Genomic DNA, 23861 nt, shown 5'->3' with positions numbered 1-23861 from the left:
CTCTGGAGCTTCTTCAAAGAGACCCCCACAGATGAGCAATGCTCCTCATTTTCAGTCGCCAGCAGGAGGGATTCTGGTCTCAGTGGCCCTGTTTCTTCTGGTATGAAATTTGTTACTGATAATGAATTGCTGAAATACAGATGCTGCAGTCCCCCACTGAGCTGAAGCTCAGCTGAGTGCTCTTCCTGGCCAAGGGAGTAGCCTGAAATAGCCCCTCTGGAAAGGCTGACCTTCTGCAGAGCCCCAGGAACACCTGGGGCTCTGTCAGCTCTGCCCTGAGCTCCAAAAATCTGTAGTGGTGCAGCTACCCAGGGAGCTGTTCTCTGCTCTCACTCTCCAAGGAGGGCTGTCCTGAGTGTATGCCCTTCTTGTAAATCATCTTGCGTCATGAGTATTTTTAAAGATATCCTGGCAACTGTAAGAAAACCACAACAGAGACAGCAAGGAGGTTTTCCATGTCGAAGCTGTTTATTATGTTAGATAAATACACTTGCACGAGTTTGACTTGCATCCTCTGAGTGCAGTTGCTGGTAGTATGGCACAATGATTAAAAAAGAACCAAAACTAGCAGAGGCACTTGTTGCATGCAGCTGGAGTTTCTACCAAGCCCAGTGATGCAGCTCCTGCTGACAGAGACCTTCCCTGGCCGTGAGCTCAGCTTTGCCAGAGGGGCTGGCACCAGGCAGAGCTCCCCTGGGCTGGGAGAGCCCTGGCTCCAGGGGAAGGAGCTCAAAATGTCTGGCCTAGGCATGATGTTCAGTATTGCTTTTGGTTAAAGAGGAGTGAATGAGGTTGTGTGATTGTAACCAGTGGGGGAAGGCAGAAATTAGAATGAGTCCTGGAATATGCTGAGCTGGGAAGGACCCATCAGGATCACCGAGTCCAGCTCCTGGCCTGGCACAGGACATCCCAGGAGTGCCACCATGTGCCTCAGAGTGTTGTCCAAAGGCTCCTTGAACTCAGACTGGCTGGAGTCCTGTCACTGGTCACAAGAGGGAAGAGACCAATAGATTTACATTTTCACTATAAAAACAATCTCATTGACTTTTAGGCAGTCATGTATGTGAATATCCAGATTTTTATAAAGACATTTTTTGTCAACAGAAGGATGGACTTGACAGGCTATGCCAGGAGGACAAGTGCCTTTTTATTAGAAAACAAAGCTACCCAGAGGGGTGTTTTCATGAGGATTTTCAGGAAAATCCATAAAATGGTTTGTTCAGCTGGACAAAAAGAGAAAACAGTGGCAACCATCCCTGCAAAGCAAATTTGTCAATTTGCTTCCTCAGCATTTGTAACCCTTCATTCTCAGACAGGCTTTCTCCTCCAAGGACTGTGTGCTGCTGTCCCTGCCCTGCCAGGAGCATGCCACAGGACTGACCCTGGTCTCTGTAGGTGGGCAGCCTGCTCAGAGGGTTACACTTAAGCACCTGAAAAAGTCCTTAGCTGAACTGGGGCTTGTCAGTGACGTGTGACAATGCCAAAGAGTCCTGCATGCAGATCAACACCAAGTGAAGGGCTGGCACTGAGAGGTGTGAGGACAAGCTCTGTCCTTGCTCTGCACCAGCTGTGAGCTCAGCCAGGTGAGCTGCACACTGAAAGTGTCCCTAGCCTGGATGTAATTTTGTTATTTTGCTTGTTTTGTAAATAGCCCCAATAGAGGGATACAAGATTTAATGAAAAAACCAGGTTCCAAACTTTAGCCCAGGGAACAGAAGTGTTGTTCTTTGAGCTGGGACATCCATTCCTGTGGTACACATAGACTTGCCCACCAATAAGAGAGAACAGTGGGTTTGCTCCAAGAACAATGAACATTTAACATTCAAGCCTGAAAAAGTGCTCTGTTCCTGGTGATTTCCTGGCTAGCAGAAGCTGAGGCTAAATAACAGCCTGAGGAGCAATCTGCAGTGGGCAATGGAAGCAGTGGAGGTCTCTTGCTGGAGGACAGCAGGAGGAAAGCTAATCTTTGAATTTCCTGCCTCAGGAATGGCATCTCCTACAACGGAGATCAGCAAAAAATTGTGTGGTTCAAAAGATCCATGCAAAAGTCTCCATATGCCTCACAGCCTGCTGTTTTGGGATCTCTGGTTTTCAGTGTTGAGCACCTTACATCCTCAGAAACCAGTGGGCTGTGTAAAAAAGCCAGGTGCCATTTGGCTTGGCCCAAAATACTGCAGTGAGAGAGTAAATGGGGGTCTGGACAGGTCCCCTGCCTGTGTAACAGAGTCCTGCAGTGTAACAAGACCCAGACCTTCCCTGTTGATTTTAGCAGGAAGAGTTGTAAGTAAGAACCTCATTTCTGTGTCCCTATCGAAGGCTCTCCAGGTGCTTTCTGGTATTATTAGACAGACAAAATGAAGTGTGACAAGATGAGATTGTTACACCCATTTCACTGATGAGTAGACTGAGGCACATAAAAATTGACTTGTGTGATCATCAAACAAATCTGTCACAGCCAGAACAGTGCCTTACAAAGTCTGTGTCCTAATTTTCCTGTCACAGCCTTTGCTTCCACCTTTCCCACCCAATGTGTGTGGTCTCATGGCAAGAACCTGGGGGTCAGGTAGGATGGTGAGGAGGGGAAATGGAGAAATGTCCTTCTTGAAGTTTTGTGCTCTCAAGCCTTGTCTGTTCATGGTGCTTGCAGCACCTGCTCTGAATTGCTTCCTTTCAATCCCATAAATTGAACCTGTAGTCATGAGAGAAAAGGCAGGCATGAGCAAACCTTAGAATTTGAGGAATAGAGAACTTTGGTATGCTGCAGTCCCCATTCTTCAAAGATAAATAATGAATTTCCAGAGCTCCCGGGTTCACTTCTGCCTCCTTGCATAATGGCTGTTTTAATGAATTGAGAGAAAGAAATGTACCTTACAAATTTGTGGGAAAAATCTTTGAAGGAGCTGAATTTCTCCGAGGTAGAATGCTTATTATTGTGTGTGACTGTAAATGTTCTGCTGAGGAGTCTGAATGACAAAGCTGGGAGAAAAGTCTCTCTGCTTATTGTCCTTGCCATTCCAGTCCTTTCTCATCCCACTGAAGTACACCTGAAGCAAAAGAAGGGTGAAATTGCATGTGGAATCACTCTTTGAAAATCACAGCAAGATTTATGTAGTTGACACCAGCAGTGTCCAAGCTCTGCTCCAGGGATTTTTGGTGCCTACCAAGCTCAAAATCAGTGGCCTGACTAATCCAAGGGCCCATGACAGAGGAAATGGCTGGTTTTTTGCATGACTAGGACAGAGCAAGGTGGTGCTATGGGGTCTACAACAGTCCAGGACCCCCTAAGTCTGAGTGCTTCTGTATCCTGGTCACTGGAAATATGGCTGCAGTGGGGTAGGGAGTGCAAGTGCAGAACCAAGTGAGTTAAAGAATAAATCTGCTTGTATAATTCTGCTTAGCCAGAGGTACTTCAGCACTTCTACTTAGTGTGATAGTCTGGAATAAGAAATCTGGGCCTTTCCCAAAATGCACCCATAACGACCAAGGAAGCAATGAATATTTGAAGCAATCTGTTTCCAGGAAAAAGAGAATACTCTTGTTGCTTTTTCATGGTACTGATGGTTACCCTGGGTTTATAGGTGATATTGAGTGTGGGACAAACTGTGCTAGACCAAGAGTTATATTAGGAAAATCTAGTGCTTAGGAGCACTAGATTAGGAGAACCTTGTGCTACTTGAGTTAAAATGCCAACTGTAAAATAAGAGTTGCTGCATAGTAGTAAACTCTGCTGCCAGAATGGCTTGCTGATACCTTGACCTGTTGAGCAGAAATAATCTACACTATGTGCTCTTGGAGATATTGCCTTTGCCCTGCAAATCTGAAAATGGCTGTTGGTGTGCCAGCCCTGCCCCTGGGAAGAGGCAGCCTGGGCCACAGCATCCCGTGGCTCTGCCTGGGAGCCCGTCAGTCATCGAGGTGCTGCTCCTCCCACGTGGACGTGGGGATGGCACTGTAGGGGTCCATGATGACTTTTGCACAGCGGATGATCATCACAATCAGGAAGAGGCAGAGGAACACAAAGCATGCCAGCGTCAGTCCCTTGTCCACGTCAACGTACACGGGCTCGGGGGTTGGCACCTCCATTGCTTGGGCCGCTCTTCATCTGGCTTTGAATTTGCTCCTAACATCATCGAGCTCCTGCAAAACAAACACGGCGTCAGGCACGAGGGATTGCTGCTCCTGGGCGTGGGGAAAAGCAGGGGTTGTACTGGACACAGGTCTGATAAATTCTTGCAGGCAATTCAACCCACTGGAAATGTGGTAGCTCTGCTGACCGAGAGCTGTGAGAAGAAGAAACCTCATCTCCACCTTAATTTAGCCCATAAATGCTTCTGGCTAAAATATGAGACACTAAAAAGAGATGTTAACAAAGAAAAGAGAGGCAGTAGTGAGTGAGCACTATTCGCTTGAAATATCTCCTAAAAGAGGCACAGACACTGTTCTTGTCTCAGCATTTCCTAATCACAAAAATATTTCCATTTCTCTGCTAGTGTGAAAGATCAGACAAATGGCAGAGCAGACTGTTTCTATCCCAATTTTCCTCTCTGTCCAAACATTCTCTGTCTCTCACTGGCACAAAGCAAAGTGAAAATTATGCATACTTATTTTCCATAATCTTTTAATCTCTGGTACTCAAGGTTCTCCAGGCAGTAGGAGATTTTTTTAGGAGCAATATAATGTTTAAGTGGATATTTTATCAACCAGAGAGGTACAGGTGATTATGTGATTAGAACAAGAATTATCTTATTCACTGCAGATGTCTGCATAGCTGAAGGTGTCTCTGGCCTCCTCACCTGAATCCATAACCAAAATGACTTCAGCAGTGATGGAATCCCTCTGAAAGTTTGATTCTGGACAGTTCATCAGCTGGTGGCACAAACTGCTTTGCACAGTTGTGCTGAAGGAGAGGAGCTGGCCTTACACAGAATTGAGTCACTGCCCAGGGATGGGGAAACTTCTCCTGACATCCATGCTTGGCCAAGGTGAGAGGGAGAAGTGCTGGGGATTACAGCTCAGGAACATGGACTACCTCTTTACAACAAACAAAACAACAAAGTAATTCACATCAAATGCAGTAATCAACCTGAGAGCAGTCCCTGCTTTACTGGAGAGGAGAGATGGGGACAGAAGATATTGAGCTGCAGAGAGGACGTGTGAGCCTGGGGTACCAAACAGCCCAGCTGCTCTCTGTGACTGCACTAACAGCGAGGAAATCCCAGCTTTATTACACAGACCAGCTTGCCTGGCTGTGTTTGCAGCGAGCTGCTGCTGCTGGCAGGGCTGTGGCAGAGGTGGCTCACATCTACCTGGAGCCTTTTGCTCCTGCAGCACCGTGCTGGGCCAGCTGCCAGTGGGTGTCCCAGAGACTCCTGAACTCCTGAGCCCTGCAAGTCTTCCTCAGGGTGAACTGAAGACCTTTTATTTTAAAACCTCACAGTTTCTTCCCTGTCTCATAACTTGCTCCTTTTCAGGTGGTTTTCCAGCCTCACAGCTTCCTAGATCCCACAAGGCAAGTACAAATCAGCTGGGCTCTTGAGTCTATTTTAAGCACAAGGATGTCAGATTTTTTTTAATTTCCTGAAAGCGTAGAAATTACTGTGACAGCCAGTCCTGCAGCAGGGAAATGAAAGAAGCTGATGACACAAAGTGAATGAAACCAAGCAGACATCTCATGATCTCATGTATTTACCAGTCACATCCTTAGGAGCTCATGAAGAAATCTCTGAGGAGTGAGGTCAGGCTTGTAATGCTCACCTTGCCTGGTCAGGGGTCTAATATTCCCAAGAGACTCTGCTAGCACTCTAGTTCACCAGCCAAGAGATCTTACATTGCAGTTTATAACTTCACTTGATGAAAAAAGGGTTTGTCAGCAAAGCTGAGTATTAAGTATGAATACTTTATGAATAAAAAGAAAGAAATGTTATCAAAACTGTAAATGTATCCCAGTCTTTTCCTGCAGTGCTCTTGTGAAGGTCCAACAAGGATGGGTGTGGTTTTTAATTTTTTTTTCCCCTTCTGACATTCTGGCTGTTGTACCACGTGGGATTATTTCACCCTAAGTTACCTGGTGCAGAATAGCAGAACTATCTGGTAATTTCCATAATTTCTGATCTTGGAGGGAAAACTGCAATTTACCTCAAATGTACTTTCTTTGGAAAGATGAATAATTTACTCAGAAAATGATCAGAGGTTTCAAGTAGAGATCTATCCCTTGGAGATTTTTCTCTTCAAAATGGCATCACTCAACCTCATAGAAGTCTGGTTTAAGTTCTGCATTCCTCTGCTTCAGGACTGTGCCTGGAGGATGTTCTCTTCAGCTGGAAGGGAAAAGCACATTTTGGAAAGGACAGCCAGGCTTTAGAAGGATCTACCCAGAGAGCAGAGTGAAAGGCTGTGGCATCTGAGCTGTGGTTTGCACAGTAAATTACGGTGACAGCTTGAACCTAATGATTTCAGTTTTATATTGATCTGTTTTGACAAAAGCAGACATTTTCAGTGGGACTAGAAATATTTTTTCCCCAAAAAAAGTTGTATTCTTGAGGTTATATAAATCACGTTTTCTCTCCTTCTGGTCCCCCCATAAACTTGGTAACGTTTTGATGCTGAGCGCTGTTCTGCATGCAGTCACTTGTGTTTCTGGGGCTGGCCAGAAGGATCTGGCTGTGGCTGTCCTCGGTCTCAGCTTGGCTGCTCACCTGCCTCTGTCAGAGAGGAGCCTCCTCTGCAGGCCTGGCTTGTCAAAGGGCTCCTGTGAGGCGTGGGAGGCTGGGGCCAGCAGGCACTTTGTGTGTTCCATGCTGAGAGTCCCTGCAGGTGCACTCCAGCAGGCTTGGCAGGGCAGGAACCCCTGGTGCTGAGCTGGGCTGGGGGCTGGGATGGGGCTGGGCAGAGCTGGGAGCTGGAATGGGGCTGAGCTGGGGGCTGGAATGGGGCTGAGCAGGGCTGGGAGCTGGAATGGGGCTGGGCAGGGCTGGGGGCTGGGATGGGGCTGAGCTGGGAGCTGGAATGGGGCTTTGCCCAGGGTGGCTGTCTCCAGATTCATTTATTGTGGCTGGAACTCATTGCTGTTCTAGATCAGGCAAGAGACAGTCCCCAAATGCAAAAGTAGATGTGTTCAAAAATGCAAAAAATGCAAAAAATTTAAAAAAAAAAAGTGTTCACCAGGACTGTTTCCTCTTGGGAAAGTGCAGCTCCTAAATATCACAAGGACACACTGTGTCCTGCTGTCTGCCAGCTCCTTGTGCTCCTCCACCTCTGTAACAGCTGCACAACTTGTCCTGCTCCATTCCCATCTCCTTGGCCAGGGCCTCCACTCCCTCCCCACTGCCCTGGTGCCCAGCAGTGCAGGAGGTCTGGAGCGGGCTGTGGAGTGTGTCCCAGGATAAAGCAGAGTGGCTCCATGCTGGATGCTCCCTGCACACCTGCCCTCCATCCCAGCCCTGGGATGTCTGTGCAGGTCAGCACAGGGGTTTTGCAGTCGGTTTTCCTTGGTTTGGTGTGTGAAATCCATCAGTGCTGTTGAAATTAGCTCTCTCTCCAGCTACAGGCTGGTTGGATGTTTTGCTCTTGTTTACTAGCAGGGTTGATGTTCACAGCATTGTGTGTGTGAGGGGGGAGGAATCAGCAGAAACAATTATAAAGTTTCACACTTGAATGATCAAGTTTTCTCTGAATAGCTGAATTGTAGAAAATTACTTTTTTTCCCCCAGCTTGACAGCAATGAGCTGTAGAATTGTGGTTTTATAAAATTCTTCAGATTTGTTGAAAAGGTGATTAGGTCTAAACAAAGCCAGAAGATGAAGAAGAACAATCCCTGGCTCCAACGAGGCAATTTAGCCATTCTGAATCTATGTCTTCCTGTAAATTCCTGGGTGTTTCAGTGCAGCCTCTCCCCCTGTGACCTCTCTGAGAGTAGCTGTGTGCCACAGGCAAGCTGACCCAGGGATGGAGCTGTGCTGGGTGAGTAATCCAGCACCAAAAGTGACTCTGCCCTTGGCTCCTTGGGCTTTGCAGAGGGCCAGCACCAGGCAGCAGCTGTGCCTCTTCAGAGGGGTTGGCATCCTCGAGGTTTGGTGCCCTGCTCCCCTGGCTTGTTTTGTGTCTTTGCTGCTTGTTTTGTTTCCCAGGGCCCTTTTCACAAGGGATTGCCACAGAAGAGAGATTATACTTAATTTTTATGACCTTATGCAGGATGTTGACATCCTCCTTAGTGTTCCAGCTCTGTTACAGGCTCTCTGTAACATTTGTGCTCATCAGTGTGCCTGAATTTTGCAATCAGCCCTACCTATGCAAGATACTTTAAAAGATATATTTTTGAGGTTTTTCCCCCCTAAGCTGACAATCTTGGCACTGTCACTTTAAATATAAACTGATAACCACATACATTGCAGAGAGCTGTTTCCTGTGCTGGTTAATCACGTTTCACCTCATCTCAACCTTCAGGATTTATTTCAAAACAGTCTCTGGTTTTGGTTTGTTGTTTGTTTTTTTGTTTGTTTTTTTTTCTTCTATACTCCTAGATGTACAGGGAGGGAAGGGAAGGGAAATGATAAGATTTCATGTATGAAGCAGATCCATACCTTCCAGCCCTGGGTAGGAAGCCTGTCACATCCCAGCATAGCAGCATGGTGGAGATAAAATCCTCCCTGCAGTCATATTTTAAAAGTTTTGTCGGTCAGTGGCGCTTTAACGGCGTCCGGGCTCTGCTCAGGTTCACTCCACCCAGACCTGGAAGCAGTTCTCACCGGGGTGTTCTGGAAAAAAATAATAATTGACAATTGCTCCTCACGTGGGGTGTGGGAGGGACGGGCTCGTTCAGCTCCAGGGACAGCCTGAGGCCACTCGTGCACAGGATGGATTCCTTTGGCACACATTCCCTGGAAGAACACTTATGAGAGGAAAAGCAGTGCTCAAGCCTGAGGTCACAGCAATAGTTCTTCTTAAGCAAGCAGAAAATCCTATTTTTAAATCATAGTGAAAGATCAGCCAGGTTTGAATTGATCCTGCTCAGGAGTCTGCATATTTATTTAGGGCTTGGATGGTTTGTTTAGACAAAACTGTCTGATTTATCTGAGCTGATACACCGGGACTTAAAACTATTAATTATTTGCCTTTTTTTTTTTTTAAAGTCTGTCTGGTTTGGGATACACACACAAAATAGTTTCAGGCAGCAATGCTTGCTGGATGACAAACCTGGCTTTTTGCACATTGCTGTGAAAAGGAGTTCTAAGGTGTAGGATGGGAAGGCTGACAAGAACAAGCCAAAAGATGAGCCCCAAACCCTTGTGAGGGGACTCAAAGGACAGGGTGTGCTCAGGCAAGGGACTAGAGGTGAAGGCCAGGAAGGAAGGGGAGATGCTGCTCCAGAGAGAGGTATTGTGTGTGTGTGTTTGTCAAAAAAAGTCACCTTCAGTTTGAAGTTCAAATCTCTACAGGAATAGCCTGGACACTTGATCATACTCTACTATTCTTAACAATCTAGTTTTGATTAAAAACTCACTGCCTCTGAGCACGGGAGTCAAATGCTGCAGATAGATACAGACAGATGAGTTTCTTGCTACACCCAGAGAGCAATAATGTGACCGTTAGCTTAGTCTAAAAATTAATTGTCCTTTTATGCTTACAATTCTTTCAGCAGAAAATCAATACTTCATTTCAGTAACTCTGCCTTCCTATAAGCATGATTTTTCCTGTGTAGCTGAAGGCAAGTTTAATCTTTGTTTTTAATTCACTGTTTGGTGTTTTGTTTTGGTTGTTGGACTATTTTATTTCTTGCTTTACATAATGACTTTAAATCTTTATGCTTAGCTTAGTTTATACAAACTCCTTTATTCAATCCAGCCCTCAGTTACGGTCAAGAGACAAACAATCTTCCCTCCACACACTTGCTTTTAGCCAGTTGTAAATCACTGGGTGCCAGTACTCCATCAGAAGACTAAAGACATCATTTGCAAGAGCCCAAAAGTTGAAAACAAATAAACACATAAATCAATCTGGGGAAAGTTTTAAAAGTTGCTGTTGCACAAATGTTTCCTTCCTACATAGCCCCGTGGCAAAAATAACATTAATCTTCATTGAGAAAAACATGCAGCATACACTTAAAATAACCGTGGGCTGCTTATAATTTGACAGCATCCTAAATCAAATAATCATTTCTCACTCACTTCAAGGAGCATGTGGAATTACTCATTAACAAAAGATTAAAATACAGATGGTTGTGCTTGGGAACAAGTTGCTGTTCAGAACTATTGAGTGAGCTGATGGACAGCTGGGATCTGGAGGAAAAGGTGCTTCCAGCCTCCCAAAGCTCAACTATTGTGAAAAATCCTTGATTAAACTTTGCTGAGGTGAGGACATCTGTAAAACTCTTTCAGAGGCTGGAAGTGGCTATTCAGAGGTGAAAAAGAGGGGCAGGAGCAGTTATACTCTCTGTCTGTGGTTTGCTGGGTGCACACAAGAGTGGGAAGTGACAGGACTCAAGTTTTTTATTATCAAGAGCAGGCAATGCAGGATGATGCTGTGATGCTGTCTCTGTATCAGTTGTTTTATAACCCACAGGGGAGCAGGAGGAGAGAGAAAATGCAGTGCTCCCCCATCCTCAGACCCCAGCCCAGGTTTTGCCTCCCCTCCCTGGCACTGTCCTGGGCACATCCCTGGGAAGGAGCTCTGTGACTCCTGTGTGAGCTGCAGGGACACTCCTCTGGTCCCCTGTTTGTGTTCCTGCTGTGGTGGGAGAGCTGCAGGGATTGTACAAGGTGCCTCAGCCCATCCCTCCAGTGCTGCCTTCCACCCTGGGGCTGCTGGGGACTCTGATTCATCCTCTGGGAGATAATGCCTGGAAAATGCAAATACCTGGGATATGAAAAGTTTGGATGAGCTAGAGAAGGAACACCTGTGTGAGCAGGACCATCCTTCCTTCCCTGTGTGTTTTGATAAGGGGGCTGGAGCTGCTTCCCTTATCACTGCTGGGATGCACTCAGTGCATCCCCTTTCATCAAGGCAAGATGTAAAGGAGTCTGAGAGAAACAAATGGGTTAGGCTTTTAAGCCAAGGCTTGTAAGGTCTGAATAGATATGACATAAACTCATTTTAATGGAGTATCTGCTTTTTAAACTCTCTGCTGTTTAAATCCTCTGAAAGGAGACAAACATGCCTGTTGGTCCTGGCAGTTATTTTATAAATTAAACAATGACTGTTAGCCAGGAGAATTATAAGCAAAACTATGGAGAAATTTTTCACTGCAGCAAAGCTGACAAGGAGGAAAAATGACCCATATTTTTCTGTACTACTCTGATTTTATTTTTTTTTTAAACAAAAACAAAAGGCTCATTTCAAGGCAGAACAGCAACTCCTTTTTACATAAATATTACTTTGTGGTGGTTATGTCCAGTATTCTCCAACTTGCAGGATACCTCTGAGAGACACATCTTTTTTCTTATCTTGAAAAGCTACATACAGATCAGATTGAGGCTGTATCAATGTTTTTCCAGTTGAGGAAAAGTATTGTGGATGAAGTCTCAGCAAGAATAGCTGGGTTATGCCTGTAGAACTATAGGCAGAAAGGAATCATACAATCATATAGCTCTGCTTCATCTCTGAATCACTTATTTCAAATCAAAAGTTAAATTCTTGCTAATGAAGGTAACTCCTAGTCAAGAAAGTTTTAATAAATGAGCAGCAAAATATCCAGAATAGATACAGGTAGCTTTGCCATTGTAATAACTTCAGGTACTCTTTAATCCATACTGATAACTGATTCATACACTTTTTTTAATGCAGGCCTTTCTCAGACACCTCAGAAATTTGTGGGAAGAGGGATTTGATCAATTAAACATAAGCAAAAATAAAGCTCAGAGTCCAGAGTGGACTTGGCTCAAAACATTGGCTCAAGACAAACTGACAAAGGCTCTACAAGGGCTTCCATCAAAGGCACTGCTCCTGGCTGTTCCCTTTCTGAAGCAGTTTGGGCTGCAGGGGAGGGTGAGGATGGATGTTTGCAGCCGTGCTCATGCACAAAACCTCCTGTGCAGCTGCCCTGGCTCTTTGTGGCCATCTAACCAGGGCTGTGGTGCCAGCTGAACCACATCCTATCTTAAACTGGAAAAGAAATCTTGCAAAGGAGTCTTAAAACTGGATGAATCAGCCTGAGATGCAGTGGAAATATGGGCCTGCCTGCAAAGCAGGAGATGAGGTTTAACCCTGTCAGCCTCCCTTGCCAGCTCACTGGGCAGAAATGGAGCCCCAGAGCCCAGAAATGGTGTTGGGTAAGGATGAGAAACCCTTAGAAAACAGTGGCAAAACCAGCCCTGCTTACACAGATTTATGTCTCCTTGCTGGTGTGAGGAATAGGGGGAAAGAATAATTGAGGATCTGAAATGAAATTTTAGGGGCCCCAGGGGATCCAAATGCGTTTGGGTTAGGGCTGTTCCAGGGAGCAGAGCCTTGTGCTGTGTGGGACACCCACAGCAGCTTCTCTCCTCTCCAGCTGGAAAACCAGAATTATTGCAGCATGTTATCTAATTCCAGCTCTAATTTGCCAACAGGAGAAGCAGAAATATCATTACTAGTTTTTCCCTGTTTTCTTTTCTCAAGAGGACAGTTTTTCTCCAGCTGCTATAAGAACTGGGAGAGTGAAAGTTGGCCTGTTTTCAGAGGCACCGAGTGCCTCCAGCACCATCTGGAACCAGTGTGAGCAGCCAAACAGCTCAACAGCACAGAAAATCTTCCTGTTTTCAGACCCCCCCCACCCCTCCTTTCTGCACATGAGCACTGCACAAAAGATTCTTTCTGATGAGGATCCAGTTGGCACCCACATAAACTGCATTTTCCACTGTCTCCCAACAGGGATGGATTGCATCTTCCTTCAGAGAGAGGCCAGATGATTTTTATTACAAATGAACCAAAACCTTGAGTCAGGACATGCATTACATTTTCCATGACAGCCCTGGCTGGAGTGAAGGATCCTGATAAGAATTTAAGGATAATTGAGCTCTAGTCTCTAGCTCTGTAGGTAGGTAACAAATATAGCAGCCTCCAAATTTGGCATGTCACCAGGCAAGGCTGGGGGAAAGGATAAATGGCCCATTGCTGAGATGAGTGAGGATCAGGCAGGATCCTGAGTCTGAGCCCCAGCTGTTCATGGTCTCTGTCTCTTGTCCTTCCCAGGACACGTGGGCAATTTTACTGCAGTAAATCAAATGTGTCCAAGGCTGGTTTTTGGCATCAAGGCTGGCTGGTAAAGGGCTGCCTGTGCAAATGGGGACAAACTTTTTAGGAGGGGCTGTTGTGTTAGGATAAGGGGCAATGATTTTAAACCAAACCAGGATTTATTTAGCTCTGATATAAGGAAGAACATTTTTACAAGGAGGGTGGTAAAACACTGCAGGGTGGTGGATGCTCCATCTCTGGAAATATTCAAAGACTGAGCAGGGCTCTGAGCAACTTGATCTCATTACAGATCTCCCAGCTCATTGCAGGGGGCTTGGAGCTTGATGACCTATAAAGGTCCCTTCAACCCAAACCATTCTGTGATTTTATGAAATCCTGCTCAACTTGGCCTCTGTGACAGATTGTTATGCTACAATGTAGTTTTAGAGGGATGACAATTTAAACTTGTAAACTTTGAGTATCTCTCGGTTGTGGAATGTATTCATTAGAAGTGCCAGATGGATGGGTATAAAATGCAGTTTATGTTTAATCAAAGACAGAGAAGAGTCAAAAATTCTCTCTCAGAATGGTGAAACAATGGGCCTGTTTCTGACTGGGCTTTGGTGGCAGGAGGTGGGCAGAACCCCAAATTAGTGACCACCAGCACAGCCTGACATTGAAGCTGTCCAAGCAGTGAAAAGCCGTCCCATGATTATCACCTGGCTGTCATTCTCATTTCTGGGGCATGTTCCCTGGGCCACCTTTAGGTGAATCCTCAGGTCCTGGGGGCTGCTCCAGGCCAGGCTCTAATTCAGCTTCCCTGCAGCAGCTCTGATCCAGGCTAGTGATGGCTTTGGCCAAAGTTTTGCTTGTTTTGGGAGTGACTGATGCTTTTTCATTCCCTCCTTCCCTCTCATTCCAGTCTGTATTGAAGATATTCCCAAGTATAACCCATGGCCTGAGTGTCACCTGTGTTTCTCCATGGGCTTTTTTCTGATCATGTACACTCTCTAAGTATACATTCAGCCTTTTCATCACATCAAGAAAGGTCCTTTCCTCAGCTGGAAGCTCATTGACTTTTCCATAAAACTTGTAGCAGAAACACTCTTTAATTAAGTCTGTACAGAAAAGAGCTTTGATTCCAGACGTGTGTTACAGCCTGATGTTGTTTCCTCTGTCACTGCAGCAGATTACTGGAAGTGTAGTCCTTGATTAAAAAGATTGTGGGCAATTACATTCCCTCTCCACATCTTCAGCTAGATCAGTAGCTTGTCAGGGGGTCACTGGAATCAGACTGCCAGAACCTTTGTACATGTTCAATTTATAAAGGACTGGTTTTGGCACAGCCCCCAACAGTCCCAGACAGCCAACACCTTATTAATGCACCATTAGCCACAAGGAACATTTTTAAGTGAACCTAATGTACAGGGAGCCACGAGGGCTTGCCTGAGCTGACTCAGCAGTTTGGAAGGTCTTTTCTCCCTTGCAGGGATCACACTGACTTCTGAATGTGCCCAGACATCCCAAATTTAAGTGCTCCTTTACCCCTTGTAGCCACCTTTTATCTTCTTTTTTTTTATGGACTAGGATCACTGTGGTTTGAAAGCAGAGAAGTGGGCTGAGGAATAGACACCTGCCCCAAGGGAGTTCTCTTTAGGATAACTAAAATGATCAGAGGGATGATCAGTTGCTTTATAAGTGTCTGGAGAAGACGGGGAAAAGGTGGCTGAGGAATCATATTTGAGCTATATAAAAATCCCGGATCAAGTGAGTAGGAAAATTTTTTCCTCCCAATTAAAAAAAAAATAATCACCTGTTTTCAAAACAGGTAATTGGGGGCATTCAATGCAGTAGTAGATAACCAGCTTGTTATAGAGAAAACAGCTGCTTTATTCAGCAGGTAGTGACTTCCCAAAACTTGCTACACAGAGGACTGGAGACAGCACCTGCAGGTTTTTTTAACTGGATGAATTACAGACAACTGGTCCAGAAAAAGACCCTGAAAACACTAATAAGGGGTCTTCCCTATGAATTCCTCAAGGAGCAGTTGTGGGGGTTGGAGGATGGGCTGCCAAATGTGACATAGTGTTTCCAAGTAGCATCTCCCCTCAGACCACTGGGCTGCCCCAGCAACAGGTTTCTTATGCTCTTATTTCTTGGATGCTTTTGGGCTGCCTCTGGAAAGTCCCTTTAAGAGAAGAGAAGATATTTAAGATCTGATCCAATTTCAGTTTCAATCTCTATTTGTATCTGTAAGTAATACAGCTCTAATACTTTTAAAACCAGCACTGATCTTCGCTTCTAGTTTAACTCTGTCTCTTCATATTTACTGAATATATTTATATTCAGTACAATAATGAGGTTCCTCAAAAGCTCTTCATGCATGAAAAGAAACTAAACTGAAACAGCTCAGTCCTATGAATAATAAGGTGAGATGTGTCCCAGTGGGTCTCTGCCTGTCCATGGCTGCTACTTCTTTATTGTCACAGGCTCGTTTTATGCCCACGCTCCTGGAAGTTTAATTAATTGCAAATGCAGAAAATGGAGAGTTGCTTTGCAGTACAGGTGACTTTGGGCCAGAAGCAAGCATACATCTGACATGCAGGAATTCCATCCCCACATCTGTGAGTGCTGAGGAGGAGACAATTACCTCTGAGCACCATCTCACGGGCATGCAGAGAGCATCCAGCCATGATCTTTAAATCTGTGCAGGGAGCATGACACGATGACACCAGGAGGATTAACTACATTTCCCTACCTCATTTGGTGTACTTCTGTGTGAAGATTTATGTTAGGACAGGAACTAACAGGATTGCAGTCATGACTCAATACAGAACTAGATTTTTCTAAGGCAAAATTTTATATATGTGCAAATGCAGATCTGAAACTCTTTGTTTGGTTTTGTTTAAACAAGTATTCTTTGTTTCCCCTTGGACTATTTTCCCTGCAAGGTCTTCTAGATGATTCTAATGCTGATCCTCCTGGTTAGGGAATGACTCCAGATCTCCCACAGGTTCAATGTGCTGCAGCTGAGCCTGGAGCATCTGGAAGGGCAGGACACTGAGCTCAAAAGCAGCTCTTGCTTTTCAGTTGCTCAGCTGCAATTCTGCTGGTGCTGTTCCACCAGTGCTGTGCTCAGGAGCTGCTCCTGCTCATGTGCCAGCAACAGCCAGACTTCTTAAAGCAAGGGTTTGGTTGAGAAGGGGGGCAGTGAGGTGGCAGAAGGAGATTTATAACTCCATCGTGGTTCAGCCTAGGTCTTCTCTTAGAAGGCAAACAAGGACAAGGGTTTTGCCCAGTTCTGCGGTTTCTGATTCACAGAAAAAAGGCCTCAGATCTTCTCCCATGTCACTGCAGCTTAACACAAAGAGTTATCTGGATGCTGTGGCTGGGGGAGATGGTTCCCTCTATACCAAAATGCACATTCTCTTTCGGGTGGAAGCCTCTGTGTAGGTGGAGCCTGGCATGCAGAGGTGTGTGAGATGCTCAGGGTTTGTGCAGGGGAGCTAACACAGTCACAGGGATTATCTTTGGCAGGACAAGGCAAGGGACCTTGTTTTGTTTCAAGTTGTCTGTTTACAGCAGGATTGTTCAAGCCACCTCTAACAGCAAAGCCAGACCTCAATTCTAGCAGGATTTAGGAGTCAACCCTTACAAAGGAAGGCAAATAACACCTTATTACTTCTATTTTTCTGAATTACTGAAGTTAATAGCTGAGAAGATGCTAAGCAAAGATACAGGGAAGCTCTTTTAACAGCAGAAACCTCAACACTGCCTCCAGTCTGTAAGTCTGGGCTCTGCCTTCTCTCTGCTCTGCAAAGTGAGCTTTGCAAATGGAGATTTCCTCCAGCACCTCTGTCCATGTGCATGGCTGCCCGAGCTGCACCCTCAGCTCTGAGGGGGCAGCAATGGAAAGTAGCTGAGAGTGCTGTAAAATTCAGTTTCTGTAAATATGCCAAGCCTCAAGGAGGGAAGTGATGTCCAGGCTGGTGGCTAAGGCAGATGGAGATGGGAAGGAGGCTGGGGAGATGCTGACACACAGCCTGATGCATGTCCTGCTGCCAAGGTCAGCAGCCCTGGAGTGACACAGAGTAAATAATGGGGCTGCCTCAGGCACCTTCCTGGGCTGAGGGAACACTGCAACTGCAAACCCTTAAAAAGCACTGAGATATACAGCACTCAGCTAGAAAATAGCTCTTTATGGGCATGGTAAAATATGGCCTGCACATGGCTGGGTACCTCTCTTTGAATGACTGTCCCCTAGCACAGAAAAATGTCTGGCTTCTATTTACATGACTGTGAGCATCCTTGAACTAAATTAGTTTTGTAAATGTTGGACAGGCAGTGGGAGGGTTGATTTCTAGAGAAATTCTTTTACTAATAAAATGCCTCATAAAAACTGCATTGACTTCAACCAGGCAGAGCGTGGGCAGCTCGAAACTTCTGCCTGCTTCACTTTGACCCAGTGCTTTGGGGCTGAGCAAAACACAAATGCCATCATGGCTGAGGTAAATGTCCCTCATGAGCAGGAGATCAAGGGCAGCACTGTTTAAATCTGCTGGGTCAGGGCTGGGGACAGTGTGACAGCGAGTAAACTTGGTGCTTCCAAGACACCTCCATGAAACCAGTGGGAGGTATAGGCTGGCAGCCTACACTTGGCATTTCCCACACTGTGCAGTGGTGTGACAAACAAACTTTAGACTTTCTCCTCCTCAACCTTTTTTATTCCATGCACTGACTCACTAGTGAATTTACAGTGAGAAAGGCAGGGGGGTTTGTGCTTTGCTGGGTTCATGTGTCTGAAGGGACCATCTCAGCATCTTCCAAGGCTCCATAAAACCAGAGCTGAACAGTCTCAGGAAACCCTGCTGAACTTTCTCTCTCAGGAAAGCCTCACTGCCAGAAAGGATGCTCTGATGGGAACACTGCATTCCCAAGCCAAATTGCCCTTGGAATCACTTCCCCCTCTCTGCCAGCTAATAAAACCCTTATTTTCTCAAAGGGAAGTTCAAGCAGAGTTTTGACTTTGAAAAATAAGTGCCAGCAATTATCTGCCGTTTGATATAGCCAGTTCTATTGATATGCAATATTTAATAGGAAGTGTTTAAATATTATAGTAGCAGCATAAAAACCTGCACTTGACCACAAAGAACAGTATCCAATTTATTCCTTTGGCATCTACTGAAGGTAGAGTTTAAAGTGAGTCTTCCAGAAGTCTGACAGGCTGTCTTGTCACAACTTAAAACTTCTACTGTGAAGTAGTTTCCTCTATGCTGCCCTGGGGTGGGTTTGATTTTTTATTTTTTTTTTTCTTGGTGACCTACTGCAGTAGACACCAATTAAAGCATTTGGCAGGACTTTCATAAATATAACCTTGAAAATATGGAGCAATCTCCTGGTGCAATGTGGCCAGCCTATGCATATCTGTCCATCAAATGACCCTGTAGATGCTGTGGTCAGGGAGGAAAGCAGATTTAAGGAATTGGGAGCATCCTCTCCACACCCCACCCTGTCAGTTTATACTGCAGGGACTCCTCTCCTTCTCCCCTTCTATTTCAGGTCTTCTGACACAGCTAATTATGGCAGCAAGTGACTTGCATCAATGACATTCAGGGAACACAAGCATTTGTGGGCTTGGGAGCTCTTGAGCATTGCCCTGTCTGCAAATTTTTCTTCTTGCAGTGCAAGTGTAATGATTTGCTATTTATATATGTTTAGGAAAACTCCTGTGCGATATACTCACCTTTTCTACTTTACCACCAGTCTAGGATAATTAATAGCCTCAGAGACCTGCTCTGTTACAGGCAGGGACTCTAAAAACTATCTTCCCTTCTGTTATGTTCTTTTTAAGCTTGAGAAGAAACATTGCTTTTCCAACCCTAAACACACAGCCTGGGAACTGGATCTAGGTTCTTTGCTACCTCATGAATCACCACACAGGGAATGATTCCTCACTGGAGCTTGGAACAGCCTAATAATTCAGGAGCCAGGAGACATCCCAGCTCCCACACACACCCTGGCCTTACATATGGCCTTGCTGCATTGCTACTGGATATAAAAAGCCTCCAGGATCTGTTTCAGTCAGGAAGCAGCTGGGACTGTGAATGCAGATGAGAAGCAGACTTAATTCACTCAAGGAAAATGAGGCCAATAGAAAACGAACATTATTTTCCTGTCTATAATTGCATTTTAAGTGCATAATAAGTAGATGATGGTAACTATGTGCTAAAGGGTCCAACTGTTCTTAATTGATTAAAATAGCTTCTGAAGGCTGTTCTGTTGTGGATTTAACTCAACGTGGTATTATAGCATTGCACCAGGAGGAGTTTGTAGTCAGCTTTGTGTCTCTTGTCTGGGTCAGAGGGTTTCCCACAGTTCAGGGAGTGTCACTGGGCACTGACAGTCACCTCCTCTGTCCCACTGACCTGCACAGAGGGGCAAATGCAATGAACCAGCACCAAAACCCTGCTGGCTCCCATGCAAGATGAAAGAGTCTTCCCCAGTGGTTAATATAGTGTTCAGATTCTAGAAATAGGCAGAGATTGGTGGTCAGACATGCTGAGCTGGGGGCATTGTGCCCAGCTGTTCTTCTCTTTATTTCTTTCCCTCTACCCCAATGGCAAATCTCTGATATAACACTCTGGGGTGTTTCAGGTTGAATGTGTTAATAAAACTTCCCCTCAATAACCCAGAGCAGGCGAGGGAGCAAGCACAGGATCAGCCACACTGGCAAACTGCAGGGAGGGGAGGGGACAGGGGTTTGGGATGGACAGGTGGAAAATACAATTTATCCCAGGCCAGCAGGGTGAGGGGGACCATGCCTGGCTCTATCCTGGTAAATATTGCATTGAGTTAAAGAAGCATGGTGAGACAGGAACTGGTTTTCTCCTCTATTGGAACTTCAGACATGGGACTGCATCTGTTTCTGAGTTTTATATTTCATATCTCAGAGATGGGGGAAAAAAGGTATTTTCCCTGTAAGATGAGGTAGAAAAATCAAGAGTTCTTTTCATTGTGCAAGGAAGATACTAGGAAAAGTAGTTTTCTGTAGGATCCTAGAATGAAAACATTATTTATCCTATCAAGGCTTTTGTTCTCCAGCCAGAGAATGAGGAGTGCAATTCTGAAGTGTCTTGAAGTTGGCTGCAGTACAGGCTGCTCAATATTAATTAAAAAATAAATAACAACAGCATAATCATTATGGCCAGCCCAGTGTTTTATTCCACCTTCTTTAAATAGACTAAATAAATCACTGACTTAATAAATATTTTCCATGAAGTAGCATGGCAACTGCTCCAGTTCAGTGGCAGGTGTGCAGACAGCAGAGTCCTGGCAGAACCTGAACCCTCTCATTTGAAAGGCAGCATCCCTGGGCCTTGTCTTTAATTGCAGAGCCTTAAATCACACAACCCAATCAATCTTGCTGTAGGCTCTGTGTCTCATCTGTGTATTATGTTAACCTGTTGTCAAAATAAATTTAATTTGCAAATATACAAGAGCTAGGTGATACTTTAATTTTAGATCACTTATCTGAATGCAGTTTTCATGCAGGATTTAAACACATGCCTGGCTTTAAATAGGTACTAAGGGCAGATTGAGAATAAAGCAGTCAGGACAAGACATATAATTGCATCTAGGCTCCTAATTTCTTGTAGACCTGCTTAACACTTCACAAATTCACAGAATGTTCTGAGCTGGAGGGGACCCATGAGGGTTATTGAGTGAAGGGTCCACATGGGGATCGAGCCCACAGCCTTGCTGCTATCAGCACCCTGCTCAAAGCAGCTCAGCTGAGATTTGAATGAGAACAGGGGTTTCTAGGAAGGATTCAAGAACCAAACTATTCCTCTGCCTTTGATTTTTAACCTAAGCCCAACCAGTGCTGTCAGATTTCAGGTATGTGCTTGGTTTGCTGGATGGCACCTGGAACTGCCTGTGCATTGCAGTCTCTGTACTGGACATGGCATTTCTCCAGTCTCCACCTTTATTATTGAGTGTTCAGGCAGGAAATTGAAGCATTCCTAATTAAAGTAGGAAGGAACTTTTCAACTTTAAAAATTAATACATTTATCTGGAATCCTCCCTGGAATTCAGATGTTTTCCTCATATCTCAAGAAACAGTAACCATCACTTTCCTGTAGGTTAATGTGTATGAATTAATTTTAATTCATGTGATAAGTGATATGAGATTGACCTGAAAAAAAACAAATCATAAATCTGTGCTGACCATGCATATTATTTTAAAAAAGGCTCAAAATAACTTGGTTAGTAAATGAATACAAAGCCTTTGACATCATGGGTGCTTCAGACTAACATCCACACAGCTGCTAAAATGCAAGTTTGTCATCCCAAGTATTAAATGGAAGGAAGGTCAGAAAAATTAATTAAACAAATATATAGGAAGCCTGACCTAGCAGTCATTAGAAACTCAAATCAATGGGTATTTGTCTTGCAGGACAAAACCATTACTGCTTACAGAAAGGTTAGAGAACCATGGACTAGGACCAAGTAGATATAAATCTATTTTGGAAGGCTTTTCTTCTTATCACAGGACATTTTCAAGAGCATTTAATTGCGCTTTTCATTTTGGAACTAATGGTAAATCCTATACCACATTGACTGAGACCACAGCCTCACATAACCCTGCAGCAGCATTTACCCTAAACAACAGCAAAATTGTCAGTGCCTGACTTTATTAATATGAAAGCAAGAGTTCTTGTAGCAAAACAAGAACTCCCTGTCACAAGCCAGGGCTGTAACAAGCTCCATTTTAAGTTTCAAAGTGCAGCAATGTTAGCAAATGGCAAAACCAGCCTTGGCTGCTGGGATGTGCTGAAGTTCATGAGTGGCAGCTCTGTCACTGCCAGAACTCTGGGAATCATCCCCCTGGAGTTCCACGTTCTTACCTGGGAGACATCCAGGAAACCAGCACATACTCATTTTTAGCCTTATTTTGCATCTTGGTGAGAGGTTTCTGCCAGTTCCAGTCAGGATCATGTCTCCAGTGCCTCTGAGCCCTTTCCAGGGATGGCAGCAGGCATCTCCAGCTGCTGAGGGGCTGAGCATCTCATGGCACTGCTCACTGGACCACAGGCTGCTCTTTGCTCCCTGGAGGATTTCCCTCTGTGTATTTCTCAGCACTGGTAACTGCAGTTAGATGTTTCAAGTGCTAATCTTTAAAGAAGAAAAACTATTTAGCTTTCAGATTTATTTATTTGCTTATGGCCTACAGGTTGCCAGACTCTAATTGTAGATAATCACCAAATGCTGGATTTGGTGACAATAATATAATCTGTGAGGGTTTCACTGGAAGCTCTGAGCAGAGACTGGGAATAAAACTTCTCCCTGGCTGAGGTGGTTCAGCTGTAGATAAATAAGCACTATGTGCTTTGGTACATTCCCTGGGCATTCTGCTTCAGTGGTTCACTTCCTCTTCTTTTGATTTATTTTTCTTTTTCCAGCATAAACTTAACATAAGACAGAGCTGTGCAAACTTGATAACCTTAAGGAATTATTTGGGACACAGTGATCTAGGCATAATTCTCTCGTCCTTTATCCCCATAAACAATGAAGGCCATAAATCACCTTCCATCTGCTTTGGCACTCAGGAAATGCTATGCAGAGCTCTCCATCATGCAAATCTAGGCTGGGACCCTGTGGCCAGTGAAGTCTTACTTCCAAACAGCAAGTAAAGAAATTCATAGGACTAAATCTTGATTCCTCATTCCTTTCCTGGTTTTTTTGTTTTGTTTGTTTGTTTTGGAGGGGGCAGGGCTTGGGGGTTTTTGTGTGGTTTTTTAAAATTTTTTGGTTGGTTGGTTGGTTTGGTTTTATTTTTGGGGGGTTTTTTTGGGTGGTTTTTTTTTTTTGGTTTGTTGGGGTGTTTTTGTGTATAGAAAAGAAACAATCAAGCCAAATCACACAAAGCAATGTATGCACATACTATAGATACTATAGCACCTATCTATTGGTCTGTCTTTGCCTTAAAAAAATCCTTTTCCTCATTTGACAACTTCTGAACTTGGTGAATTTTATGAAACCTTATTTATGAAATTTTATTTTATAAAATATGGGAGAATAGAACTGTGTATAATGCCAGCTTTCTTTTGATGGGGGGATGAGGGGGTAGAGTGTGATTTTTAAGAGGAAAGCTTCTCTTTAGGCTTTTGGCTCCAGATACCTAAAGTGATTCTCTACTCTGTCTGAAAACGTGCACTCAGAAACTTTAAACTACAAACTGCAATATTCAGTTGTTAAGGCAGAAAATTATGTGAGCAGGGTGTTTTATGCTGTGATCTGAACACCTTGGAAATGCTGAGGCATATTAAAATATTTTGAAGGCATTTAATGAATAATAAATGTATTTATTATTGCTATGCCACTCAAGCAGGGAAAACAACATCAGCTTGCATGAAAATACGTCGGCAACTGCTCTGCAGCAAACAGAAGTTGATTATACACAAATCTTCCCTGTGGCTGGGGTAGAAGTATTTTCTTGAATGCCTTTTACACATCATTCCTTCCTTTTTGCAAAGGAGAATTGTGGTTTTCCCTCTTTGCATGCACTTGCACTTCCTTGCCTTTTTTAGTTCCAGCAACTGGAAACTATTTCTTCCTTCTCCTTTTTTGTAACCTGGTGAAAATGTGCCTTTATTCCTTCACAAATTCCTTTTCTAAACAGCAGCCAGCAAGGACTTTACGGGGCAGTGATTTTC

General features: G+C 44.5%; 1 protein-coding gene across 2 annotated transcripts in view; it reads right to left on the bottom strand.

The window, feature by feature from the left end:
* Positions 1-499: 499 nt before the first annotated feature.
* The window catches only part of CTXND1 (cortexin domain containing 1), a 35017-nt gene continuing 11655 nt past the window's right edge, over positions 500-23861 (bottom strand). The window contains exons 2-5 of one of the 2 annotated variants that reach the window (XM_039722719.1): positions 8580-8753; positions 6136-6317; positions 4794-5031; positions 500-4137 (exon numbers count right to left, since the gene is read on the bottom strand). In XM_039722719.1, coding sequence (XP_039578653.1) covers positions 3904-4083 — 180 coding nt within the window. In that variant the 5' untranslated portion in view covers positions 4084-4137; positions 4794-5031; positions 6136-6317; positions 8580-8753 and the 3' untranslated portion in view covers positions 500-3903. The remainder of the gene's footprint in view (positions 4138-4793; positions 5032-6135; positions 6318-8579; positions 8754-23861) is intronic. The other variant, XM_039722718.1, reaches the window with a different exon arrangement.

Source organism: Passer montanus, unplaced genomic scaffold, assembly GCF_014805655.1.
Source record: "Passer montanus isolate IOZ18808 unplaced genomic scaffold, ASM1480565v1 scaffold5, whole genome shotgun sequence".
Lineage (NCBI taxonomy): Eukaryota > Metazoa > Chordata > Aves > Passeriformes > Passeridae > Passer > Passer montanus.
The sequence above is the reverse complement of the archived record's forward strand: the minus strand, read 5'-3'. Positions and strand labels throughout refer to the sequence as shown.